The sequence below is a fragment of the Barbus barbus genome, assembly GCF_936440315.1.
Source record: "Barbus barbus genome assembly, chromosome: 37".
In the NCBI taxonomy this organism is placed as follows: domain Eukaryota; kingdom Metazoa; phylum Chordata; class Actinopteri; order Cypriniformes; family Cyprinidae; genus Barbus; species Barbus barbus.
In genome coordinates, this window is record NC_136715.1 from 17,669,473 (window position 1) to 17,695,630 (window position 26,158).

At 38.0% G+C, this 26,158-nt stretch overlaps 1 protein-coding gene across 1 annotated transcript in view; it reads right to left on the bottom strand.

Moving 5' to 3' along the window:
- LOC306857037 (inactive N-acetylated-alpha-linked acidic dipeptidase-like protein 2) overlaps positions 1-21,693 on the bottom strand; it is a gene marked incomplete at both ends in the record, with an annotated part of 254,287 nt that extends 232,594 nt beyond the window's left edge. The window contains one exon of the mRNA XM_079396683.1: positions 21,651-21,693. Coding sequence (XP_079252809.1) covers positions 21,651-21,693 — 43 coding nt within the window. The remainder of the gene's footprint in view (positions 1-21,650) is intronic.
- Positions 21,694-26,158: the final 4,465 nt, after the last annotated feature.

Genomic DNA, 26,158 nt, shown 5'->3' on the forward strand with positions numbered 1-26,158 from the left:
TTCCATCATTGGAAAGTGGTAGAATGGGGCGCAATAATAATTTTTATCTCGATTATTGTATTTTCTTAATCACTGGAGGCTGAAATCGGTATTTTGATTAATTGCACAGCTCTACAATGGTATTTATCATATAACACTAAATACAAGAGCACAGAGCTGGTTCTGAATTTCTCTTCTGCCGTTCACTGTTGCTTAGCAAAATACTCGCCACCATGTCATGGTTTCATGTAACTGCTGTGGACTTGGGCGTGCGACCAAATGCACAAAACACGTGAGTAGGCCAGTTTTCTTCGCAGTGTGATTGAAAAGAAAATATCAGTTGCATCAAAGCAAGCAAATGTGTTTATGACATCAAATCTTCCAACCAAACATTTAACGTCAAATTATAATTACCCTGCATGCTTGACCATTTCAACGTAGCTCGGCCAACACTGTATTCAAGTGCGGCTTTCTCAATCATCTGGCCCAACTCGACACCCAAAACAGGAAGTCACCTAAGCCAAGCTTCAGTAATTACCTCCACACTTCACCACAGGGGTCTAATATCCATTGCCTCTTGACTATTTCTAGAGTGGCGGCCACGCTTGATTGATGGTTTATAAAACCTTTTTTTACAGTTCTGACATTTCAGTGAAATAAGCAGGGTCTGAACTTTCCATCTGGTGCTACCTAGCTGGGTGGTGATGGCGCAGTGGATAAGACACATGCCTTTGGTGTGAGAGACCCGGGTTCGAATCCACTGCGAGACACCAATGTGTCCCTGAGCAAGACACTTAACCCCTAGTTGCTCCAGAGGCGTGCGACCTCTGACATATATAGCAATTGTAAGTCGCTTTGGATAAAAGCGTCAGCTAAATGAATAAATGTAAATGTACCTGCCTCCTGTCCCCACCCTCCCTCAAAGTCCTCCACTGTCCTTGAGCCGCGGCGTCACGGTTTGATCAGAGCTCTTTAGGGAAAGGGCAGGAACCCACAAGATTAATGCTTTCCCAGGGCATATTACAGCCCAGCGCCAGCTAGCCTAATCACTATCAACAGCTTATTGTTGATGCAGAGAGTGTGCGAAGCTGCTTACTAACACGACTGCCACCAATATCATATTTGCAGCGCTCCCCGCAGGGCACTTAGCAGCACGGTTCCTCGGTGCATTAATGTTTGCGTGTCTGATGAAAGGAGGATGAAAGTGGAGAGGAAGAGAAGTTCTATCGCTCCACCTCATCGTGAATTGCTCTTCTGTAACTGAAGTAGTGCAATGTGTACATAATGCCCAAAATTATGCGAGTGATGAAACCGTGAAGGTTTTCAGACACATGTATTTTAGATCCTCTTCCTAGTAATTAAGAAATTACATTCTTTGTTCTTTGTTTATAAAATTAATAACTCATTTACATAGAAACTATAATGATTTACGGGTAGCAAACGAAAGACTTTACACTGATCCTTGAGTGCTGGGACAAAAAAAAACTGCTCAAGTAATCGACGAATCATTGTTTGGGTGCAACTTCCTTTTAATCATAAATATTAACAAATCTAAGATTGACTTTAATGATTGAAGACTGCAGGATGGTTTCAACTGATTTTTGGTTCATCAATTTAATCGCCATCAAATTGACACAATGTTAAACATATTTTGCATATCATGTGTATTAAATATATTTTATTTAGTTTTGTTGTGTTGCCAGTTACTAACAAGACACTTCTAAACTTAACAGTAACAGAGAGCAGAATTATTTCCTTATTGCGTCCCTGCCTGCGTTAACTCCCCCTGCCCTTGTTTAAGGTTACTGCTGCTAATTTGCACCTGCGCAGGAGTTATAAACCAATTACAAGGCTGAGTGCTGTGGGAAGCCAGTAAGTGCTAGCCCTTGAGCAAGGGTCAATACCGTGTCTATTTACCAGCTATAAGGGATATTAGACTCAGAGATATTAGGCTAGTATTGGAAGAGTATACAATTACTCCAACAAAAAGTTTTAATTTCCGAATGACCAAAAGGATTACAAATGTTAATGACCCTTATTGTCATTTATTTTTCCCTTAAAGGGGTCATATGATGCGATTTGAAGTTTTTCTTTGTCTTTGGAGTGTTACAAGCTGGTCATGCATAGATAAGATCCGTAAAGTTGCAAAGACTAAAGTCTCAAACCCAAAGAGATATTCTTTATAAAGTTAAGACTCGTACATGCCTTCCTAAAACGCCTCATTTGAATATTCCCCCACATCTACGTCACTTTGTGGGAAGATTTGCATAACACCACCCAAATGTTTATGCAAAGAAAGAAGGCGTAACTTTTATTCTTGCTGTAGCATTGTTGCCACCGCCAAAGCAAAACTACTTTGTTTGGCCTTCCAAAAGAGGACACAACTAGAAATGAGTTGTTCAGTTGTATTTACAACACTGTCCCAGAACAATTCAACCAAAATATTTGAGTGTGTGCAGCACATTTTACAGACGACTGTTTCCTGAGAGAGTACAATGCCGGCTGTGCACACGCGGTTTCTAAAAAGTGGGGCTAACTTTGCAAGGACAGTCTGGCGCTTCTGACTCAGCCTGTAAGTATGTTTTCATATTTAAAGAATTTGCCACTGACTATTCAAATGCGAATTTTGAGCTTTGTAGAGTAGCACTTGTTGTTTGTCTTTTCTCGGGTTTACCTGACGCAATGTAACGCAAAGCCATATTTGTGAAATAGTGAGTAATTATGTCCCCACTGCATGCAACAAATGCCTCGTTTATAATGGGTTTTATTGTTTTTGTCACGTCACACCGGAACATGGCATCACAATAAGGGGTGTAACATTTATGTCACATGCTTGAGGTATTCAGCCAATCACAATGAACTGGATAGCTGGCCAATCAGAGCACACCTCACTTCTCAGAACGATGAGCTTTGTAAAAATGTACACGTTTCTGAAAGGCGGAGCATAGAGGAGCAACTATAATGTACAGTATGCAGAAAATTATTTGAATTTTAGATAATTTGAAAATGTGTTTTTTGAACCTTAAACTGCGTTAAACATATTGCATTACACCAAATACACAAAATAATGTTCTTTTTAGCAACGTCATATGGCCCCTTTACGAAGTTCTGATGCATACATCCAACAATTTAATCTCGTACACGGCACAATAAAACCATTTCCTCTGAGCCTTTTCTCCTAGCTGGAAATTCATTATTAGCAGAAATGATTTCCTGTAGGTAAGTGGCATGAGTCTGCAATGAGTTACACCACACTAATTTTCTCATAATCCTATTTTCAGTTATCAAACACAGATCCTGCTAGGTGATGTAATACCACCTACCAGTCAAAAATGATCAAAACAGGACAACTGTTTGTCTAGGGTGTATATTGAATTCATTTCTAGAAATACACTCTGAAGCATCTGCAATAAGTGATTAAAAAAATGAGAAAAAAAGAGATTCAACAATCTCTTGAACGTTATGTATTTCCATAATTTCTTTTAAAGACATTTTTATTCAGCAGGAACACATTAAATTGATCAGGTAGCAGCAAAGACATTACATGATTTCAGATTCAAATAAATGCCATTTCTATTCACCACAGAAACCTGACTAGGAAAAAAAACACAAAAATATTAAGCAGCACAACTGTTTTCAACATTGACAGTAATAAATATTTCTTAAATTGAGATGTTTTTTGAGCACATGACATTGAAGAATGGAGTAATGAATGCTGAAAATTCAGTTTTGCCATCACAAGAATAAATTATATTTTACTATATATTAAAAGTAGTTATTTTAAATTGCAAAAATATTTCAAAATATTGCTGTTTTTACTGTATTTTTGATAAAATGCAGTATTGCTGAGCAAAAGAGACTTCTTTTGAAAACATTAAAAAAGATCTCACCAACCCCAAACATTTAAACAGTTATGTATAGCTATTTCAGAAGCATTTTAACACCAAAACATTACATAACAAAATATCAATTAAACAATGCAAGACCTTTTCTCAGAACCAACTACTTTTCTTATTCCTTTTAATAGTCATAAATGTTACACTACTTTTGATAACCTGCAACTGTTCAAATATGTTTATCTTAAATTTAAATCTCCTGTGATTAAAATAAATGCCACTTAATTTGTTATCCTCAGATTCAAAATGCTGCAACAGCTGCACTTCCTCTCTATACTGGAGAGAAATATCAGGTAAGTATAGAGAACGTCCTGCCAGCGGCCATTAAAAGGAGAAAAACGTATTACTTTTTACTGTCATTTTGTACACATCAATGCTTGAATTATCCCCAGATAGCATTTAATGTCAGATATCCAAGTCAAACTCATAAAACCATATTCTAACATGACATGTTTTAAAAGTTAAAGGCCCATGTAACAGCTTTCCACAAGGAGCTGCCAAGTCTGAGTGGAGAGCTTTAACTCCTTTCGTTTGCAAAAGAGCAGCACACCAGCAAGAGCAAGAGATCGCGGAACAGCGATAAACAGTTTGCACAAACGCAGCACAAGTGACTGAACATGCCATTTTTGGCAGAACCAGGGTTTGATGCGAGGCCTACAAGGGCAATGACTGAAAGAAAAGCTGAGCGAGGGAGCGGCCAAGGATGAGAGGCCTGTATTCCCCACCTCTCCTCCCATGAGATAATCTCCAACTGTGATGGAGTGAATTAAATTTAGATTAGACCTCATGCTTGACCTAGTCACTTTCAATAAAAAGAGACTGTGGTATCCCGACAAGGGAGAGAGAAACAGAAAGAGTGAGAGGACTGATGTGGAGAGAAAAAAGGGTTTTCGGAAAGAGAAAGATGCCTGTCCCAACAAAATCCCCCCAGAGACAGACCTCCTGCCAGGGCTTTGCATCAAGCCAGGGTGTAAGACACACGCCGAAATCATGGCCAAGATGCTAAGGCATTAGAGAGCGCATTCAGTACACTTTGTTTGCATAAACTGTGTTTCACCAACTGGCTCTTTCCATTTCTTCACTCAGTAACCCTGTGATATTCTGGCTGACATATTAAGAATTCATTGGACCACTGAACTGCATGTTACCGGAGCATGTTACACTTCACTAATGGTGTTGATAACCACACAAATAACTCCTAAAACTGATCTGGAGTAGAGATTAAAAAAAACAAAAAACGATGCCAAGTTTCAGATATTGCTTTTGGCTGGGCTTTCTGATAATGCTTCAGATCATTCTTTAACAGAAGAGCTTAATTACATTACAACACAGGAACATGTTACAAAAATGGCAGCTTAATACGTAGGACAAGAGTAGCACGACACATGCGTGTGGTGCTGACGACGCAGGAGCTGGTGTTTTGACATTTTAACAATGTCCTTTCTACTGTTCTGGGCCTTGAATGTGGTAGTTGCATTGCTGTCTAAGCAGGGTCAGAAATCTCTTGGATTTCATCAAAAATATCTTAATTTGTGTTCTAAAGATGAACAAAGGTCTTAAGTGTTTGGAATGACATGAGGGTGAGTAATTAATGACATAATTTACATTTTTGGGTGAACTATCCATTTAAATGCATATTTACAGAAGCTTTAAGGCCCAACGTCTTTCCATCCACCTCACAGGTGTGGCCTTTTATTGTGGCCAGCCGAAGGCACACCTGTGCAATAATCATGCTGTCTAATCAGTATATTGATATGCCACAACTGTGAGGTGGATGGATTATCTCGGCAAAGGAGAAGTGCTCACTAACACAGATTTAGACAGATTTGTGAACAATATTTTGGAGAAATAGGCCTTTTGTGTAAATAGAAAAAGTCTTAGATCTTTGAGTTCAGCTCATGAAAAATAGGGGCAAAAACAAAAGTGTTGCGTTTATAATTTTGTTCAGTGTATTTTAGTTTTTAAAACTAAAATACTACAATTTAGAATAACGGTTTTCTTTTTTAATATATTTTAAAATCTATTTTGTTCCTATATAGGCAAAACAGAATTTTCATTGCTCAAGAAATGCGTCTCATTATTCTAAATGTTGAAAATGATTTTGCTGCTTAATATTTTTGTGTTTTTATTTTTTATTCTTTTTGTGACAATTGGGAAAATACTTTACTGTTTAATTTAAATGTTCAATTTAAAGCAATCTTACTTAGTAAAAGATTTAATTTAATAATAAAAAAAAACGTACTAAACCTATGTGCATATATGTTTATATTTAGCTATTTATGAGGATGTAAAAATGATCTCATGGTGAAATTAATATATTTATTAGTAGCTCTCTATACAGTAAACTTATTGTCATGCAAATTCAGGCCTATGTTGTGGCATTCACACAATGCGGATTATCATTTTTTACCAAAGGTATTTTTTTTAATTCTACGATATAAAACATACTGGCTTTGCAAACATCATTTTAATAATGTTATCTTTTTAACTATGTAAGCAAGAATAAACATTCATTAACTTGTACATATTGGATATTTTTTCATGCTAGATACTTTTGGGAAACATGCTGTAGAGATTATGTACAAAGATTGTACTTAGAACTTCAGGAAGTCCAGCTTTAGTGATTATACAAATGCTAACCAATGACCGATCAATTGATGTCACTTGCATCCTGCAACTGAAATACGATTGAAAAGTTCATTTTTGTTTCTCTAAAGGTTCTCAGTAGCAGGGAGCTAAATTCCTCTAAAGTTTTTCATGAAAAATTATGCACCAGACAGCTTAAAATAGACCTTGTGTTTGACGTGCTGCCCTTAATTTAAGGACATATTCAGATGTATTACACCAGGCGCTGTGACCCTCAACCCAACCTGCACAGCATTTAAAAAGCAGCGTGCCAGAGGAGGAGGTGATGCATAATGTGCGTAAAAGCCAGTGGGTTAGATAAGCAGTCGCCTTTCAGAAGGGGAAAATGGTTACAAACAAAATTAAATTAAAAAAATAAAAAGCCTGACACAATGCCAAAAGGGGTTTGTATCTGACCTCTTTAGCAAGCTCTTAAAGCACAACAAATAGCATTGTCACATATTTAGGTGTGAAACCCGAATCCTAAAGTAGGCAATGCACAGGTGTTAGGAGAAGATAAGCCCTGTCCTTTCCCATCATTTTAAGGGATCCTGCTCAAAATATGAGAGGAGACACATTTCCCCACACAGACACTGCCAATCATCCACTGCCGAAAGTTTGCGTGGGGCTGACGTTTCAAAGCTGCTATTGCTCTAGACTTAAATAAAGAATAAACATACCTGACAGCCAGCAGAATCGAATCAGAGGTCACCTGTGATTCCTCAAGGACCTGCCATTTTCACTACTTACACCACTTTCACATCGACTTTGGTGCTAAACCTTTAGTATGCAGTTTCTCTAGTAGTACCACCTAGCTGAACTACAGAAATAAAGCTAGTTTTCGAACAATCTTTGCAAACCTTTTGCCTCCATCAACTCAAACATCAATAACACAGCTCTCACAGTTCTATAAAAGTGAAGCCATGACTCAAAAAGTAAAATGGGCTACTTTCAATGAAACATCCAACACATTTAGAATAATGCGTTGGATGTTTTAACTTGAGGTTTAGAAACTTTGTTTCTAAACCTAAGTTTGTCGTATTAATTGCAACTCAAATATTCCATCTAGTAAAACCACTGCCAGTGTTTATCCTAGTTTTACCGTGTTGTCTGTCTCTGCATATTTTAGCAAGTCTTCAAATTTTGGCTCGCTATAAGGGAATATCTGATTGTCTCTTTCCACACTGACTAAATACCCTCTGGTTTAGCCTGCTACAGTAGCCATTAGGGGTGTGTGATATCCATAGTCTACGATAATTGTTGTTTAATCGATATGCCATTTGACATTATGGAGTACGTGTATATATATATTGATTTATGATTAGACAGTCAGACTTGTAATCCGAAGGTTGCGGGTTCGAGTCTCAGGTCCGGCAGGGATTGTAGGTGGGGGGAGTGAATGTCCAGCGCTCTCTCCACCCTCAATACCATGACTGAGGTGAGACCCTTGAGCAAGGCACCGAACCCCCAACCGCTCCCTGGGCACCTCAGCATTGGCTGCCCACTGCTCTGGGTGTGTGTTCACGATGTGTGTGTGCGTGTTTGTTCAATATTCACTGCTATGTGTGTGCACAAACGTCATGTCCTTTCCTTTCCTATATATATATATATATATATATATAATGAAGGCATGTTTGGATCTGATGTATAATGTAATGTCAAATATAAATGGTTTATCAAGCAATTACATATGTATATTAGAAAAAAAAAAAGTTGTATTTTTGTGGTCTTCAAAGATGAAGTGTAGCTAATATTTCACAGGAGTGAGGAAGGCTCTGGCACAAATAAATGAAGGTGACCATAATAGCCAAAGTCTTTTCTCATATCAGCCTGTTTAATAGAAATATGGGTCATCTCACTCAATTTCCCAGTCTCTCTGTTCTCACCCCTCTGTTCTCACCCTCGACTTGAAGGACATTGGGAAAAAAAATAGCATAACTCATTAGCCAAAAATGTGAACTGAATTTGTTGGAGAGTGCAAAAACCTAGTGAGCTGCTTTCATAGACAGCATTTTAAGGCATTGTACTGTATGATAGCCAATGCTGTTTTGAAATTTGTTTTGTTTTGGAAAAAAAAAAAAGAACATTCTCACTGTGTATGTGATCTCTACTTAGTGTCAACAGTTGCTGCTTCACAGGCACAAAAACACCATCTTATTCATAAGTTACATTGACATGCTATTATAATTTGTGTTAATATTTTGAATTAGTTATATTTTTTTGTTTTAATGTTCATTTTAGTTTTTTTTCTTTCTTTTTTCCTCAGTTTAGCTTGTTTGTAATACCATTAAAAACATTATAAATCATCAACTTTTAATCATTAAAAGCATTAAAAATGGTTTTCTGTAATGTGTTTTGGGACATATTCCATTAGGATTTATTAGTTTTAACAAGCCACCAATAGAAGTTGACCAATTACCAGTAGAGACCAACAGGCACCATTAAAGTTTCCATTAAAAGCAATACAAGTCCCATTATAACCAGTAAAACCATTACAAATGTTTTGATGGTGATGTCTATTGGTTTATTTTTCAACATTACATGTTATTAAAAATACCTGCAAAAGGAGCCAAAGGCCTGGTCATTGCTGCTGTTACACTTATAGGATGATCATATCCTTGTTTAATAGGCTATTGACCAAACATTTAATTCAAATATCCACTGAATTTTTTGGCCACCTTTTTGCTATAGATGACACAGCCTCTATAATCTCTTCAACAAAAAAAACAAAACAAAACAAAACAAACAAAAAAAACGTGGACATCACAACCCTTACAAAATGGTTTTATTGTAGTAAAACTGCTTAATTTTCTTTTGCGTGATTTCTGAATGCTTGAGACTATAAAATCAACCAGACAACTATAAAATAATAGCCATAGGTAACTGTCTTGAGCTAAGGTTGTAATTTGTAAATAATGCAGTTTAATTACAATTTATTTATTTATATATTTTATTAAAGTTCTGTTTTGACCCCTATGGTAGGTTTTTATTTATTTATCTTTTACTTTTTTATTTTTTATTATTTTTTTTTACTTCCATAATATTTGAGGGAGGGGGCACAATAATACAAAAAACATTAAAGTTATTTCATAGTTTACTAATGTTAAAAGAATAAACTTTAAAATTGAAAAATGAAGCCTATTAGTAATAGTAAATGTTGAAATGAAATGAACACATTTTAACAAGGAACAATATTTCTACAGCTTTCATTAATTTTACAAATGGACTCTCATTGTTAAGTATTACCATTTAATTTCAACAGTCATGTTTAAAGATGGCCATCTTGAAATACCTACACAAGGCCATATTAAAATTACATGCACAGGTTATTGATATTGCATGTGTAGTCTCACATTTTTTGCTGCTATTTTAGAACACTCCATCATTATCTAATCAAAATATATTAAAAAAATATTTAAATGCAAGTGACACACTGTGCAAAAGTATTGAACGCCTCACATTCAATTCAAGCAGCGGTCTAAAACTGTATATTTAATCACCAAACTGACATAAGTTTGCTTCAAGAATGAGCTATGTGGTATAAATGAGTTTGAAGTTTGGTGTAAAAAACAGAGCAAACGGAAAGAGAAAGAGCAATCTGTACTACAGCTCTCTATATGAAGCATATATGTAGCCACAGAAAGACAAACATTTTGCTGAAAAATACACAATACATAATTTATAGCCTAGGGTAAAGTCATTATGTACATTAACAATGATTTGGGACAAATAGGCTATAATGTTTTTTAATGGAAAACTATGTGAATGGTGTTCTGTTCTGTGGCAGGATGCATGTTTGAAGTTTCCCGCTCTGTGCAGCGCGCAGTGTCACGTGTCAAAACAAGCAACACGTGCTGTCAGTGATTTCCGCCTGTATAATGACAGCAGACCATTCTCAGCCACTCCAGCAACAGACGCAACACGGAAAACTATCGGCATGGATTTTTGCCGATAACCAATAGTTCCGCAAATCAACTATCGGTGCCGATTAATCGGCATAAAGGATGAATCGGTTGACCTCTAAACTCAACAGTTTATTGTCATGTGATGATTCGTGAGCTCTCAGCTGTTATGGTCTTCGGTGGCTTCAGTAAAAATCAGCTGATTGTATTGTCTGGTACTGAGAATAGACATCAGCCCATAATTAAAGGTGGGGTATGTAATTTTTCAAAAACTCTTTAGAAAACTGAGTTAGGGAGGAGTACCAAAACAAACTTGTAGCCAATCAGCAGTAAGGGGTGTGTCTACTCATGATGTGGAGGAGACAGCGTTCAGTGCACAGGACAAACATTAGCCGAGCTGAGCGACAGAAAGATAGAGATGGCGGATAGAAAAACAAAAGGAAGGAGGAAAACGTCTGCGGAACAATAAGGCAAGAAGTAGGACCTGTGCAAATATGGGATCAACTTTCCAGCGCTGGAGAGAACTCACAGAAATCGGATGCCGAGGTTGCTTTGTTTCTTCTCGATAGGTGCGTAACATCGTGTCTACACCAACAGCTAAAGTCTGCCTACACTGGACGCGATAAAGTGACCGTTGAAAATCATTTTAAATTTGTGTCAATATGTCATAAATAGAATGGTAGCAGTTTTCTGTTGGGGATTTGTTGCACCGCGCAGCATCCAGTGTAGACAACATCACTGATTATAATGACTTCTATAGTATTTTGCTGTGCCGCTCGGTTAATGGTTTTAATTCCAAATACAAAAATGATACAATAAGAAATATTACATAAAAAATTATATATATATATATATACAGTATAGATACAGTATATATATATATATATATATATATATATCCGCTTATTTCAACTTCTTCTCAATTACATTTTCTGCATCAATCCAGAATATTTGAGTAAGCAGTGTAAAAATTTATTCAGTTTCCTGTCAGTTTTGTTTGTGAAATGACAGATTTTCATCCAGTCATTGCAATTCGTCTGAAGGCAGTGATAGGATGTCTTTTCTGCCTGTTAACCTATGTGTTTGCATACCCCTACGTAACCAATAGCAAGAGGTTGGGTTGTGGCTACTAGTGGTGTGCGATAATGACAAAAAACTATATTTTGATATCTTCTGAAATTTTGTTGCAAACGGTTATTAGATGATATCTTGCAGAGTGTGATTTATGCTTAATTAATATTTTGATGTTTTAAAACAAAACATTGAATACTGTTATTTAAAATTATTTTGGGAAAAGAAGGGAAAATATACTTTAAATATAAAATTAAAATTGCCAGTAGGTGGCGGCAAATCACTGCATAAGTGAGTCATTGTGTCATTCATTCAACTGATTCATTCAAACCGCTGAATGATTCAGTAACAAAACACTGTCATGTGTTGCTCAGAGGCACAAAACAGTTCTGCTGTGGATTTGTATGGAACTATTGTTGTTGATGAAATAGACCAAAAACAGGAACTGTTGTGTCTAAAATGTAAATAACTTAATATTAACTTCACATTTGCAATTGTAATCATATTTGGAAAAGAAAATATTAATTATATCAGATGATATAAATAGAAAAGACAGAAAAGTCATACAGGGGCATATTGGCCTTGCCTTGAATTTTCGCAACACGTTCTCACGCACAAGTTGTCACATATTGACGCTTGGCCAGTACCCCTTCAGCATCACTTTTCGATGTGCAGGGTCCTCCATTGTTTTTAGTCGTTTGTTTTCATTTAATTTAATGGTTCGCATGCATTTGTAAAAAAATAGAAATAATTTTATATAAATGTACACTTTCATTGGAGCACCTAACCCCAACCCTACCCACTTCTGAACAATCATAACAGGCAAATATAAGTATAGTCAGAGGTATTTATTGCAAAAACTGACTATAAAAAAGCAGTATAAAAGCGGCACAAACAAGTTGTGTTGCATTCCAAGTCTTCTGAAGCCATATGATATATTTATGCAAAGAAGAGAATAAAACATAAGGTTTTAATTGCTGAAAATGATCCCTAACACTCTCACATCTCATTCAAAAGCATACTCCCGTCCTGCATCATGACGCAATCGGTCACGAGACACACAAGAGCCAATAGTATTTCACAACCAAGGCAGACGTAAGGCTTCTTCTGGCGGCATTTTTTGAATTTGCGCACAGACCGCAACACACAGGATAAGCTTTACGGTGGACAGAGAGGGCGATTGCATCTATTCTTCTCACAAATCAATCGTTTTGTACTAGGAATATTAATATTTTTGGAATAAATTATGACTGTAGCTGTATCTGCCTGTTATATTTCGTGATTAATTGACAAATGGTAGGTTTAGGGTCAGGGGATTAATTTGTGCATCAAAAAGTGACGCCAAAGGCCAAGCATTAATATGTGATGAGTTGGGAGTGAAAATGTGTTGATTTTGGGGAAATTCTGAATGCATTTTAATAGACTAAATCACGCAGTTAAAGCGTGAACTCTCTGGGTGTGTTTTTGTTTGGTTTTTGAGATATACATACAGTTGGGCAAAAAAGTATTTAGTCAGCCACCAATTGTGAAAGTTCTCCCACTTAAAAAGATGAGAGAGGCCTGTAATTTTCATCATAGGTACACTTCAACTATGAGAGACAGAATGGGGGGAAAGAATCCAGGAAATCACATTGTCTGATTTTTAAAGAATTTATTTCCAAATTATGGTGGAAAATAAGTATTTGGTCAATAACAAAAGTTAATCTCAATACTTTGTTATATACCCTTTGTTGGCAATGACAGAGGTCAAACGTTTTCTGTAAGTCTTCACAAGGTTTTCACACACTGTTGCTGGTATTTTGGCCCATTCCTCCATGCAGATCTCCTCTAGAGCAGTGATGTTTTGGGGCTGTCGCTGGGCAACACGGACTTTCAACTCCCTCCAAAGATTTTCTATGGGGTTGAGATCTGAAGACTGGCTAGGCCACTCCAGGACCTTGAAATGCTTCTTAGGAAGCCACTCCTTCGTTGCCCGGGCGGTGTGTTTGGGATCATTGTCATACTGAAAGACCCAGCCACGTTTCATCTTCAATGCCCTTGCTGATGGAAGGAGGTTTTCACTCAAAATCTCACGATACATGGCCCCATTCATTCTTTCCTTTACACGGATCAGTCGTCTTGGTCCCTTTGCAGAAAAACAGCCCCAAAGCATGATGTTTCCACCCCCATGCTTCACAGTAGGTATGGTGTTCTTTGGGTGCAACTCAGTAGTCTTTCTCCTCCAAACACGACGAGTTGAGTTTTTACCAAAAAGTTCTATTTTGGTTTCATCTGACCATATGACATTCTCCCAATCCTCTTCTGGATCATCCAAATGCTCTCTAGCAAACTTCAGACGGGCCTGGACATGTACCGGCTTAAGCAGGGGGACACGTCTGGCCCTGAGTCCCTGTCGGCGTAGTGTGTTACTGATGGTAGCCTTTGTTACTTTGGTCCCAGCTCTCTGCAGGTCATTCACTAGGTCCCCCCGTGTGGTTCTGGGATTTTTGCTCACCGTTCTTGTGATCATTTTGACCCCACGGGGTGAGATCTTGCGTGGAGCCCCAGATCGAGGGAGATTATCAGTGGTCTTGTATGTCTTCCATTTTGTAATAATTGCTTCCACGGTTGATTTCTTCACACCAAGCTGCTTGCCTATTGCAGATTCAGTCTTCCCAGTCTGGTGCAGGGCTACAATTTTGTTTCTGGTGTCCTTCGACAGCTCTTTGGTCTTGGCCATAGTGGAGTTTGGAGTGTGACTGTTTGAGGTTGTGGACAGGTGTCTTTTATACTGATAACGAGTTCAAACAGGTGCCATTAATACAGGTAACGAGTGGAGGACAGAGGAGCCTCTTAAAGAAGAAGTTACAGGTCTGTGAGTGCCAGAAATCTTGCTTGTTTGTAGGTGACCAAATACTTATTTTACAGAGGAATTTACCAATTAATTAATAAAAAATCCTACAATGTGATTTCCTGGATTCTTTCCCCCCATTCTGTCTCTCATAGTTGAAGTGTACCTATGATGAAAATTACAGGCCTCTCTCATCTTTTTAAGTGGGAGAACATGCACAATTGGTGGCTGACTAAATACTTTTTTGCCCAACAGTATAGTCTTAGAAGTTCCTTTCTTATCAAAGCAGCTTACAGCAAAACAAAAATATAATAAATAAATATGACATTATTTATTTTTATAAAAGCCTTTCACAACAGCTTAAATCAAATCATTTGGACTATTCAAACTGGATGGCAGGGGATAATCACTTCTGATAATGTCAGACTGTGAACAAAGATCTGATAAAAGCAAAGGTAAAGCCCCAGAGGAATTAGTGAACATTTAAAGTCTTTTCTACCAGTATTAATAAAGGTCAGTCTTATTTGTTCTGTGATTTATGGAATTCTTATTTTTCTTATTTCTTAACAAATTAATTTAATTAATTTATGAATTATAAGGTTCATCAATTTACAGGTATTATATTACAATTAACAGCACATTTAATGTGTACATGTAATACAAAACAATTTATAAGACAATTTCACGTGTTTGTGGGAAAAAACATTTTAATACACTGGATGAATATGCAGGGGTATGCAAGGGTCAAAATGCAAGGGAACTAGAAATCAATTTGCTAAATTAATTTATACAATCATATTTTGTCACAAAAGTTGCCTTGTTGGAAGAACATGTTGGCCTAATGAAATTGTTCTGTAGTGTGTTTTGAATTTCATGGAATTAGAATTCAGCATATTTGTCTTCCTGTCATTCCAATCCAGCATCCTGCAGGGCGTGAATAATTCAATTCAAATTCACACTTATGAATTGAAAAGCAGCCAGTTCCTACATTTTAACATTCTGACCAACCCGTTCAGTGCAGTAATACAGTAGCCTAAATATAAAACAGTGGCACATCCAGCAGTGCATTTCTCTGCTAATGCCTCTGCATTGATCTCAGAGTACATTTTTGTTGTGTAACTGTTTATTTTATGTAACTATTTACAAGCAAACAACTGAAAAACAAATATTCATAAATGACTGTAATTACAAAGAACATGGGTTATTTTAATTGTACGTGTTCTGAAGATGTGATCTCAAATACAGGTGCCCACATAGATCAGAAAAAACCCAAAACACAGATATAATTATAATTCAGTCTGAAAAAGCTGTCTGGGATGATAATTATAGGCTAAAGTTTCTGGGAAGAAGGCTGTGGAGTTCACCAAACAAGAGCACATCCACTACAAAGGGGATAAATAAGACAGTCTGGTTGATGAAAAAGTCACCTGAAACCAGAGCATTAGGCCGAGTGTGTGACTGGTATTTCCTGCACTAATGCAGAGACTTTTTTTCATTGAACATAAATAAATAAATACATAAAACGGTCCACTCCTCATTATTTCTCCTCTAAATCGTTTATTGTCAAACAAAAAAGGTTTTTTTCTAGCGTTTATGACAGGTCTAAGGACAAAGTTTGATGCTAAAGTATGCCTCCCATCTATGGTTCATCCATGCTCATGAATTGAGTGAAAAGAAGGAACGCTGCAACTGATGAATTTACATTGACTATATATTGTGAAATGGTCAATTATAGCACTTATGACAGTTTTATCATAGTTTTATACATTTTATTTGAATCTTAACATCAGTGCAAGCCATCAATTCATAACATTTGGATCATGAATATTAATTAGGTAACATGACTCTGATCAATGTCAATGTCTAGATGATCAATGTCATGACAGGATCATTCATATTTATGAGCTCAGTCTTTGTATATGATCTCACAACCTTTGTGTCCCCACTTTAAAACTTATTCTGATGCCAATTGTGGCGATCAACCTCCAAAAAGGACCCCAATTCAACTAAAAACTACCATAAAAATATCAACAGTAGTCCTTAAAACTCATACAAGTCTACTTAAACCATACAAGGGATTTGTGTGAAGAATAAAACGCTAGAAAAAAACTTTTTTTCTTTTCCAGCTCTGATATTAGTAGGTTTTGAAAGATTTTCTAATATCATCCTACAGCTTCAACTCAGAGTCTGATGGATGGCCATCGGCTGCTTCAATTAGGAAGTCTCTGTATGCTGAGATTTGCTGAGAAAAAAGCATTATAATAAAGATACATGGTGTGCTTGTGCTATCCGTGCAGCATCAGTCATAAAATCTCCTCATTATGACATACTTAATGTGGGCTCCTTCTGTTTTGTTAGGAGCTGAATCTCGTTCAGGGTCTGTTCCTAAGCCAAAATGGCAAACCTGCTTTCTGACAACCCCAACACCCCCAGCACTATTAGCAATCAAGCATGTCATAGCCGGTGATGCAGTCTCTCCTGACACGTTCATAAATCTGCTTGTGGAAAGCCAAGACTTCACTTCCATCTCCAGCATTTTACAATCCCGGCAGAAGCACATCCACAGATATATGTGTGCCATGAATATGTGTAACAGCAGTGAACCGTCAAGGTTTTTTTTTTTTGTGGTTGTGCATTAAATGGGTGCTTGTGAAGTGCAGTAACTACAGCTAGCAGTGCAGTGCAATGTTTAAACACAGCAATAATAAAAACTTGCACTGTGAAAAGAAAAAAAAAGTTGTTGGAAATTGTAGTAATCACTTGCTCACCAATGGATCCCCTGCAGTAAATGGGTGCCGTCAGAATCAGAGCCCAAATAGCTGATATAACATCATAATAATCCACAAGACTACAGTCTATTATTTCAATTAATGCATTGTGAAGTGAAAAGCTGTGTTTGTAACAAACAAATCTATCATTAAAACACTTCAAACTGTTGCTAAGATACAAGTCAGTTTGGACTCTTAGTCTGACGCCACCTATTGTTGAGAAAGCAATGCAAAGCCACATTTTTCTAAATCTGTTCCAATGAAGAAACTAATTCATCTAAATGTTGGATGGTTTAAGGGTAAGTAAAGTTTTATTTATGGGTTAACTATTTATATTTAATACATAGACTAAAATTAATAAATTATACTTTATTCTATTCAGTCATACGTTTTGAGATTATATTTACACCATCTTAGTAAATGTAACTGCCATTGAGGTGGATCCCAAATGCATAAATAAAAGACCGTAGAAAAGCAATGAAGAGGGCTACTAATGCACACCCTGAACCACCGGTGCCTCACTTGTACACTTGCCTCACCCAGTTTGATGCATGTGGATGAACCGGGTCACACAGAGTGAGAAAGCAAATCAAATAAAGTAGTAATGACGAACGAATTGAATCTGCCAAAGGGAAAATTTCTTCAATCAACAGCCAGAGAGGGAAGGCAGTGTCTAGTTTCTGTACAGTCAAAACATTGAGAAATGTTACATTTATTTAGCTGACAAATTGAGCAGGGCCAAATCTTTCTTTGCCTTCCTCTGAACAGGTGAGCTCAGGCATTTAAATGACTATTTATTAAAACATCTTTGTGCTCCTCACTGACATCTATAAGAGGAAAATGACCTACGTGCCTCAGGCGTAAAAAAACAGTGCAGGTAGGTTCTACGAAAACACGGATTAGGTCTGAGCGGATTATTCCAATTGAAGCACTCTTCACTCTTCATATCTATTTAAATTGATGTATTGTGCACAAATAGGAAGAACGTAGCTAAAAGCAGTTTAACGTTTCTTTTATGGATGGGGCAAGACGTTCCTCACACTCGCACGGCTGAAAGATTGCTTGCTTTTCATCTCCACATCTTGTGGTAACTTCTATTGGTTTCAAAATCCATTACAGACCTGACAAATCCCTTACAAAGCCATGGAGAGTTTTTCATCTGCAAAAAAAAAAAAGTTGAGGAAAGGTACATTATTTTTGCTTCCGACGGTTGAAGGAATATCATGAATAAATCAGATGCTCAAGACGACAGTTGTGAAGTGTCACGCAGAAGATTCATGCAAAGAGCTTGACTTTAACGTAACAAACAACCATTTACAGCAGCTCTATTGAAATAGTAGACACAATCTCATTTGTCCTGCCAGGCCTGTCCCAACTACAACCGGTCTGAAGGGAATGTTTCTCCCTGTTTGATCCCCCGCAGGAGAGCGGAGCGAGAAAATGTGAGGTGACACGGTGTGAATTGAGTCAGGTTGTTTTGGGGGCCTATTGTGGTGATAATGCACAGCTCTAAAAATGATCTCTAACGGAGACGGACGCACTGAGCGGAACGAAACAGGTCAAATACTGGGCTAAACACACATCAGATGACAAAATAATGCCATGAAAAGTGAAAAGAAATAAGTGCACTGTAGAAATGAGGAGAAAAATGGAAAAATCCAGCTAAGCCCCATGTAAAACTGATATCGGAGTAATTTCACAAAAGGAGCAGCATTTACTGATGAGAATTAAACACAAACATCTGCTGTTAGGTGTCTTGTGGTTACGTTAATGGTACATTAATTATAAATGTATTCTATTTAAAAAAACAAAAAAACATTGCATGCAATGGTGGTGAATTTTTCATAAATATTTTAAAGGAGTATATGGTATGCATGTTAACATTTATAATTAGCTTTTTAATGCTATTAAACAAAATTAAATATAATATAAAATTAAATATAACTCTGCAATGTAAACCCTGAATGCCAAATGCAATATCATTAATTTAAATATAAATTATTTTAATACATAAATGATTATATTGATACATTATATGCTTTACATTTATATAAAAATAATTCATACAATTAATACAGCTACATTTTTAAACTAACATTAACTTAAATTGCATTTGATATTAGTTTGTGATACCTAATGCAATAGCTTAAAATAGAAATATTAGAAATATGTACTATTTTATAATATACTAGTAATATACTATAAAACATATACTACCAATACATTTACATATTTATGTACTTAATAAAAATACCCAGCAATTGTACTTTTAGTATATTAAACTGGTATACTTAAAGTCTGCTAAATTGGAACAATTAATTTTGTACTTCATACACTTTAAGTGTGGAAGTAGTGCTGAAGTCCAACTAAAGATATACTGAAGTATATTTGATTGTGCTAAAGTGGAGCTATTGCAAGTATACTCCAGGCACACTTTAAATATATTGCTTTTAAAGGCTGATATTATTCAAAGATCATACAATCCTCATCGATAGTGTCATTAAAACACATTTTAGGCTTAACATTAAGCAATGTTCATTGTGCAGAAGTAGTACTCCAAATTAAGTTTAATTATAATATTTATATCAGTAAGTCTCAAGTGATATGTCAGTAAATATGTTAATAGATTTAAACTATACTTAGTATGAAATAAACACATTTAAAATATATTTCTATTTTATTAGAGAGGAAAGTCTCTCTCTGTCATTTTCTCTTATTTTCCTCTATCACAGTTTCTTCTCTGAGGAACTAAGAAGGTCATGTTCCATGTAGCCCACGTAAGCCTCCATCCTTTTTGTTCCATGTGCTGACCGAGTTGAAGCCGGTGCACAGGAAATGAGGGATATTTCTGCTCGCCTTTGTAAACCAAAGGTGTTCTGAGCTACGCCTATCAATGGCCAATGAACAACCGTACTGAGGACAGATAATAAAGGACGTCCCACCAGGGTTTAGATACAAGGATGGAGCATTGGTTTCCTCTCTGCCTTTGAAATTCAAAAGATCACGTTTCAAAAGGAAGGAGTGAACAAAAGGGGGGTGATGTGTGTGGTTAGGGAAGGATGATGTGGTCTTTTGAGCAGTGTGTCAGCGGGTAGAATGCAAGGGCAAGGATGGGTCATTGCTTCCCCACCACCGGCTGTATGTCTGTTCCTGATCACAAAAAAAACTAAATATAGATACGCAGATTAATCAGATCAGAGCAGTCATACTCATGTCTCTTCTTTGGCATACACAGTCACACAGGGAATGAATATGCTTGCTAAAACTGATCAGGCGTACACTTTATGACCTCTGACCTTTAGGGCTGGACAGGAAGAAGAGTGTGTTTCATCAAAATAACAAGTGTGGACAAGGTGACCTGACTTTTAAACGGCAAAGACAAAAGACACACACACATTTATTGTCCACCTTTGAGATTAAGAGGCCTGAATTAATGAGCTACCTGGTTTGAATGCAAGTAACGAAGAGAGAGGTAATAAAGAATAGCCTACTTAATGGAAAGGATTCAGAGTTTGGCTGTTTAGCGTTACCTGTTACCTATTGCTGGTAGATATGATAACCACATCACTATGCTGCCAAAAACAAAAACTCCCTTGGTGGTCACTGAAAATTAGCCACATATTCTAGAAGAGAGAAAAAAAAATGAAGTTTGAGGTTAAGAATTTTATATATATATATATATATATATATATATATATATATATATATATATATATTTATCTTTTGAAGAATTAAATGCATCTTTATTGAAAAAATAATAATTTCCTAAAAAATGCTAATATACTGTCAGCAAAGCAACTGTCACTAAGATATGACTGAATAGGAATGCTAATAGATATCTTTCTTTCGCATGACTTCACATGTCATAGTGAGCACACACGTACTGGGACACACACAGGAATACACACAAGTGTAATAAAATGAAGTACACACAGAAAAAATACAAATACTGTGATATGGCACTTATACACAAAGGAACTGTATATTCCCAGCACAGACAGACAGATAGATTTGGTTTAAAATCTATTTTAGTTTGTAACTTTATTAGTTATAGTTTATCTTTCCTGTCCCTTTTAACAATGGGTTTTCAAAATCCACAAAAGCAGGCGGTAACTTTTTATTTGCTCTTAGTTCTGGTATCCACGTGTTGCTCTCATAAATGTACTCAGCAGCCACGAGTACATAAACAACCACCAACATGAGGTTTGTGCTGACAGAACTCTTATGGAGACATTAAGCAAATATCTTTTTTTCAAACCCAAGATGATAAGCTGAATCACATTATGTGTTAAGTTAAACTATGTGCAAACACACCAGCACCATCCGCCCACGATGCTTCTGCAGCATAAGAGAAACTGAAATACAACTGCTCTCTTGATTCATGTCCTGTACCAACTCACCTAATGAACAACACCTAAGAAAACCCAAGAGAATCCGTCACCAAAGCCACTGGAAGTGGTTCTCTGCGTGAGGCTAACAGACAAACACCTGCAGAAGCACCCATTCAAATAGGGCAGTGAGAAAACCAACCTCCACGCTTGTTACTGAGAAAAAGAGGAGTGGCAATGTAAACATTTACCTTGCAGGGCTGGGTTTGAATGGAATCCCTGTGTGTCCACCATCGCAGGTACACTCTCTCCCTCTCTCCCCCTGTGAGGCGGCCGACAGGAGAATTTGCTATCTAATAGGTTCCCATGTAGCTCCGTCTCCCTCTCACGAGTTCAGCTCTAAGGAGGATTTCCTCTCATGTTGACAAAATTGGCATAAGCTGCTTCCTGGCTCACCTGCACTCATCCAACCAGTTTGGCGCCTCCTCCACCCCGCTGCGCCGCGTGCACCTGAAACTGGACACACCAGCCCGAAAATGTACTCTGTGGCATGTTAGAACAATTACTTAATGTGAAAAATGATTCAGTTAAACCTCCTGGGATGCTACAACAACCGAGCTCTTTATTGTTTGGATTTTAAATTGCCTGTGAAGTAATTGCAACTTTTAAATGGCAATTTCAAGATGTGAAGACAAAAAACAACTATAAACCTAGAGCTTCTTGTCCCCTAAGGGGAATAGACACCCCATTCTGACTTTATCTTTGCCTTGTAAGCAGATACGACAATGAAGCCAATGAGGAGTGGAACTCGCAGAGAATGGCCCGATGGCATGAATCATCGATGTTCTGCTTTGTTTAGTCCTCAAATTTACTTTCATAAGGCTGATACAGCACAAATGATGACAAATGGCTCTGAGAGAACAATAACAATCAGATATTAGAAAACAATTTTGTTTGTTTTTGTCATCATACAAAATATGCTTGTCCAGGCTTAAAAATGAGATTTTATGAAAGATTAATGGATAAGACCAACAAATGATGTGATAGACCCACAGATGCTGTGCTCCAAAAAAAAAAAAAACAAGACAAGTTGTCTGCTTAATTAATGTGATGCACTTTCGTTTGCTGAAAAAGGCAAACAAAACACACCATTATCAGACCTGTAATTTGATGTTACTTTTACCTAAAAGAGATACAAACAATGCTCTCCAGACCAAATGCGCAACATGTCATGTCCCGCATTTCTAACACTCAAATTCTGTCATCATTCGCTCATCCTCATGTAGTCTTGTATTTCCGTCTGTACGTTGGAAGTCAATGGGGTCCAATGTTATTTGTGGACAAAAATAGACATTTTTTTATTTTCCACAGAATAATTCATTCAGGTTTAGAATGACATGATGGTGAGTAAATATTCAGTGGAGCATCATATTTCATTTTTGACAGGAATGAAAACAAGGCTGTGAGGGATAGAAGTACAGTGCATTCAAAGGATTGTACTGTCGTTTAACAACATACCAATTATCCAGGTGTCAAGACGTTGTTCAAAAAAAAAAAAAAAAACATTAAGCAGTTGAGAGTTGCAAAAAATTACATGGTCTAGGACCTTTATACAGTGCTAGAGACTGCAAGTCTATACCTCACAGCCTCATGTTCATCTGGGTTAAATTCAGTTTGGTGTCTAACCTGACCAGGGTCTATGATGACAGAATTTTCATTTTATCCCAAACTATCCCTTTAAGGCTGTATGTTTAAATACATTTTCATGGTTGAATAGTAGATGCTCATAAAAGTGAGACAAAACTCTTCCGATTGTCTTCAGTGGGCAGCCACAATTATGAATTGCAAAATTGACTTTCTGGTCCACGCACAGCATAGCTCATTAGACAGCAAGAAAGATGAATAGAAGATGTTTCACCTCGAGTTTCTGAGTCTAAACTGTATTTTAAGTTGTGAAATATGGAAATCTTTTGATCTGCAGAATGCAAAACTTCTCACCACCCAAATAAACAAGCCAGGCATGAAGACTTTAACAAGAAGGTCCAAAGAGCAGCTCCTGGGTCTAATGAGTGTGCGATGGCACCCGTTCCTCTCCTCAGCCCATCTGATGACAGCTCAGGCTCTGGAACATGCATCAGACCGATATGTTACTCCGGTCCATGATTTAATAAAGTGAAGAGGTTTCGGTTTACAAGATCGCTGAGTTTCAATATCCATCAGATTCCCTGGGGAAAAAAATCACCTCAAAAGGTGTTCTCAACATGAAAAAACTAACTGAATTATCACAGCAACATCCCATCTTACATGCATACCACTATTATGTTACACAATCAGAGAGCGCAGAGTAAAAAAAGACCAGCAGGCCCAACATTCAGGCCAATTGTTGTGGCTCCATTGTTCAAATCCTGATGGGAATCTCAAGGGCCGGCTGAATAGAGATGCTATTGCGGTCTCCTATTACTTCCCATGGTTTCTAAGTGATGGGGTCTTGGCTCATGTTCACCGGCTTCTTCTTAATGTTTAGATGCACCTGATAATAACATCACCTGGGCCTCCTCCTCATCCTCTAGGTCTTTGTATAACACTAACTCATTGAAAATAAATCAATAGAAGCTTAGAGACTGGGACTCTTATTTCTGGCTGTGTCTGTAGTCCACAGAAAGAACACAAAAAGTGAATTCACCAAAGCCCAGTAATTATGATTAAGAGCTTACCAAACAAAATGGAGCAGGGGAAGAATGTTTTCTGCTGTCTCATTTGTATGCAACCGAGCATACAAAGTGGACAGTAGAAAAAGGGCATTTGTATATATCATTTTTCACGGCTTTTTATCTGCTCTTGTCTTTCATATGAGAGCGTATTACATCATTCTTCACAAATCCTCCTAAGTGAATAGAGGAGAAATGTCCCATAGAATAAACTTTCAAGATGGCTTGGTTTAAAGTGTAAATTTGATTTTCATGCCATGTTTGAAAAAAAATTTTTTACAAAGGTGCTTTAAGTATAGCTATTAATCACTTTTTCTAGCACATTACCAAAGATCAAGCACATTTGACATTAATTTAGATTAATACATAAGAAAAGGAATAAATGAATGAACTTCATGAGAACTAGCCTCTACAAACTTTTAATTTCAGTTCAAACAGTCTCAGAAAGCATTATCTATTATCCAGACATAATGGCATAACTAGCCTGTTAAACATAAAAATATTCATTATAACAGCAATAACATTAACAATGTGTAGTAACAAGCCACACTGCAATAAGAGTATTGTCCATTCCATACAGACTTTTACCATGGTAACCATAGTTCCCTATCAGTCAGTCACGTTCGAAAGTAACGTCAGTGTGACTGACTAATGGGATCTCGCCCGAGAGCCCAATCACCTTCGAGTGTTAACAAAACAAGCCAATGATAGTTGGCGTGCATGTTTCTCCACGCGCTCTCCTTTTATAACCGCGCTGCGGAGCGGGGTGCGCACATCAGCTTTTCGCTTCTGAGCCGAGCCTTCTAGGAAGACTGAATCTCCGCGAGTGTCTACAAGACCGCTTGAGTGTTGGGGTTACGGCGCGTCAGCTGGGGTTGCTCTCCAGTGCTGCTTCTCTCTGATGGCGTGCTGCAGCTCATCAAACTGTGGTCGCGCTGCGACCCCCCCTGGGCGCTTCAGCACTACATGAAAGAGTGTTTTTCCTCTAAAAGAGCAAATCTAAAAGAGCTCCACGAGCGACGGGCGTCTTTTTAAAGATGGCTTCCCGCTCGTGTGTTTCTGGATGTGGTCGCTTCCTGGATTTATCTGACGCTCACGATAGCTGTGTCTCGTGCTTGGGCTTTCAGTACGCTGATGGGAACATGACCATCGTGATGCTGCGCTCCAGATACCTCCTCGTCAAATGGGGGGGTATCCCCCTTGCCATGCCCCATTCTAGCTCCTCTGTTTCTCAGAGGGCTACTTCGGCTCATGGTCAAGGTGACTTGAGGATCACAGTGAGAGCTTCCCCGTCGAGTTCGGCCTCTCACTCCTCCAGCGCATCGCGCTATCTGGTGTTCCTAGATGAGCTTGCGGAGTCCTCGGACAGGGCGGGGCCCGGCATCTCGTTCGAAGCACCAATGGATGACAGGATTTCGATCACTGCATCGGAGGGCAAGCTAGGTTCTGGAGATGACGATTAGGCTGCGCTGCCTCCGTCAGGAAGAGTGGCGTTGCCCGAATTAGCATTAGCTTCACGACCGGGTCCCACCCCTTCTACACGACAAGCATGTACTGGTCCGTACGGACAACACTGCGACCGTTGCGTATATCAACCACTAAGGCGGTCTACACTCCCATCGCATGTCGCAACTCGCCCGCCATCTCCTCCCGCATCTGAGGTCGCTTCGCGCCATTCATGTCCCAGGCGAGCTCAATCGTGCAGCCGACGAGCTCTCACGTCAGCCCGCCCTTCCGGGAGAATGGCGACTCCATCCTGAGACAGTCAAGCTGATTTGGAGACGCTTCTGGGACGCTCAGGTAGACCTGTTTGCCTCCCCGGACACATCGCACTGCTAGCTGTTTTACTCCTTGTCCGAGGAGACCCTCGGCACGGACGCGCTGGCACACAGCTGGCCTCGGGGCCTATGCAAATATGCGTTTCCCCCAGTGAGCCTTCTCGCACAGACACTGTGCAAGGTCAGGGAGGACGAGGAGCGGGTCCTCTTATTAGCGCCATACTAGCCCAAATGGACTTGGTTCCCAGAACTAATGCTCCTCACGTCAGCCCC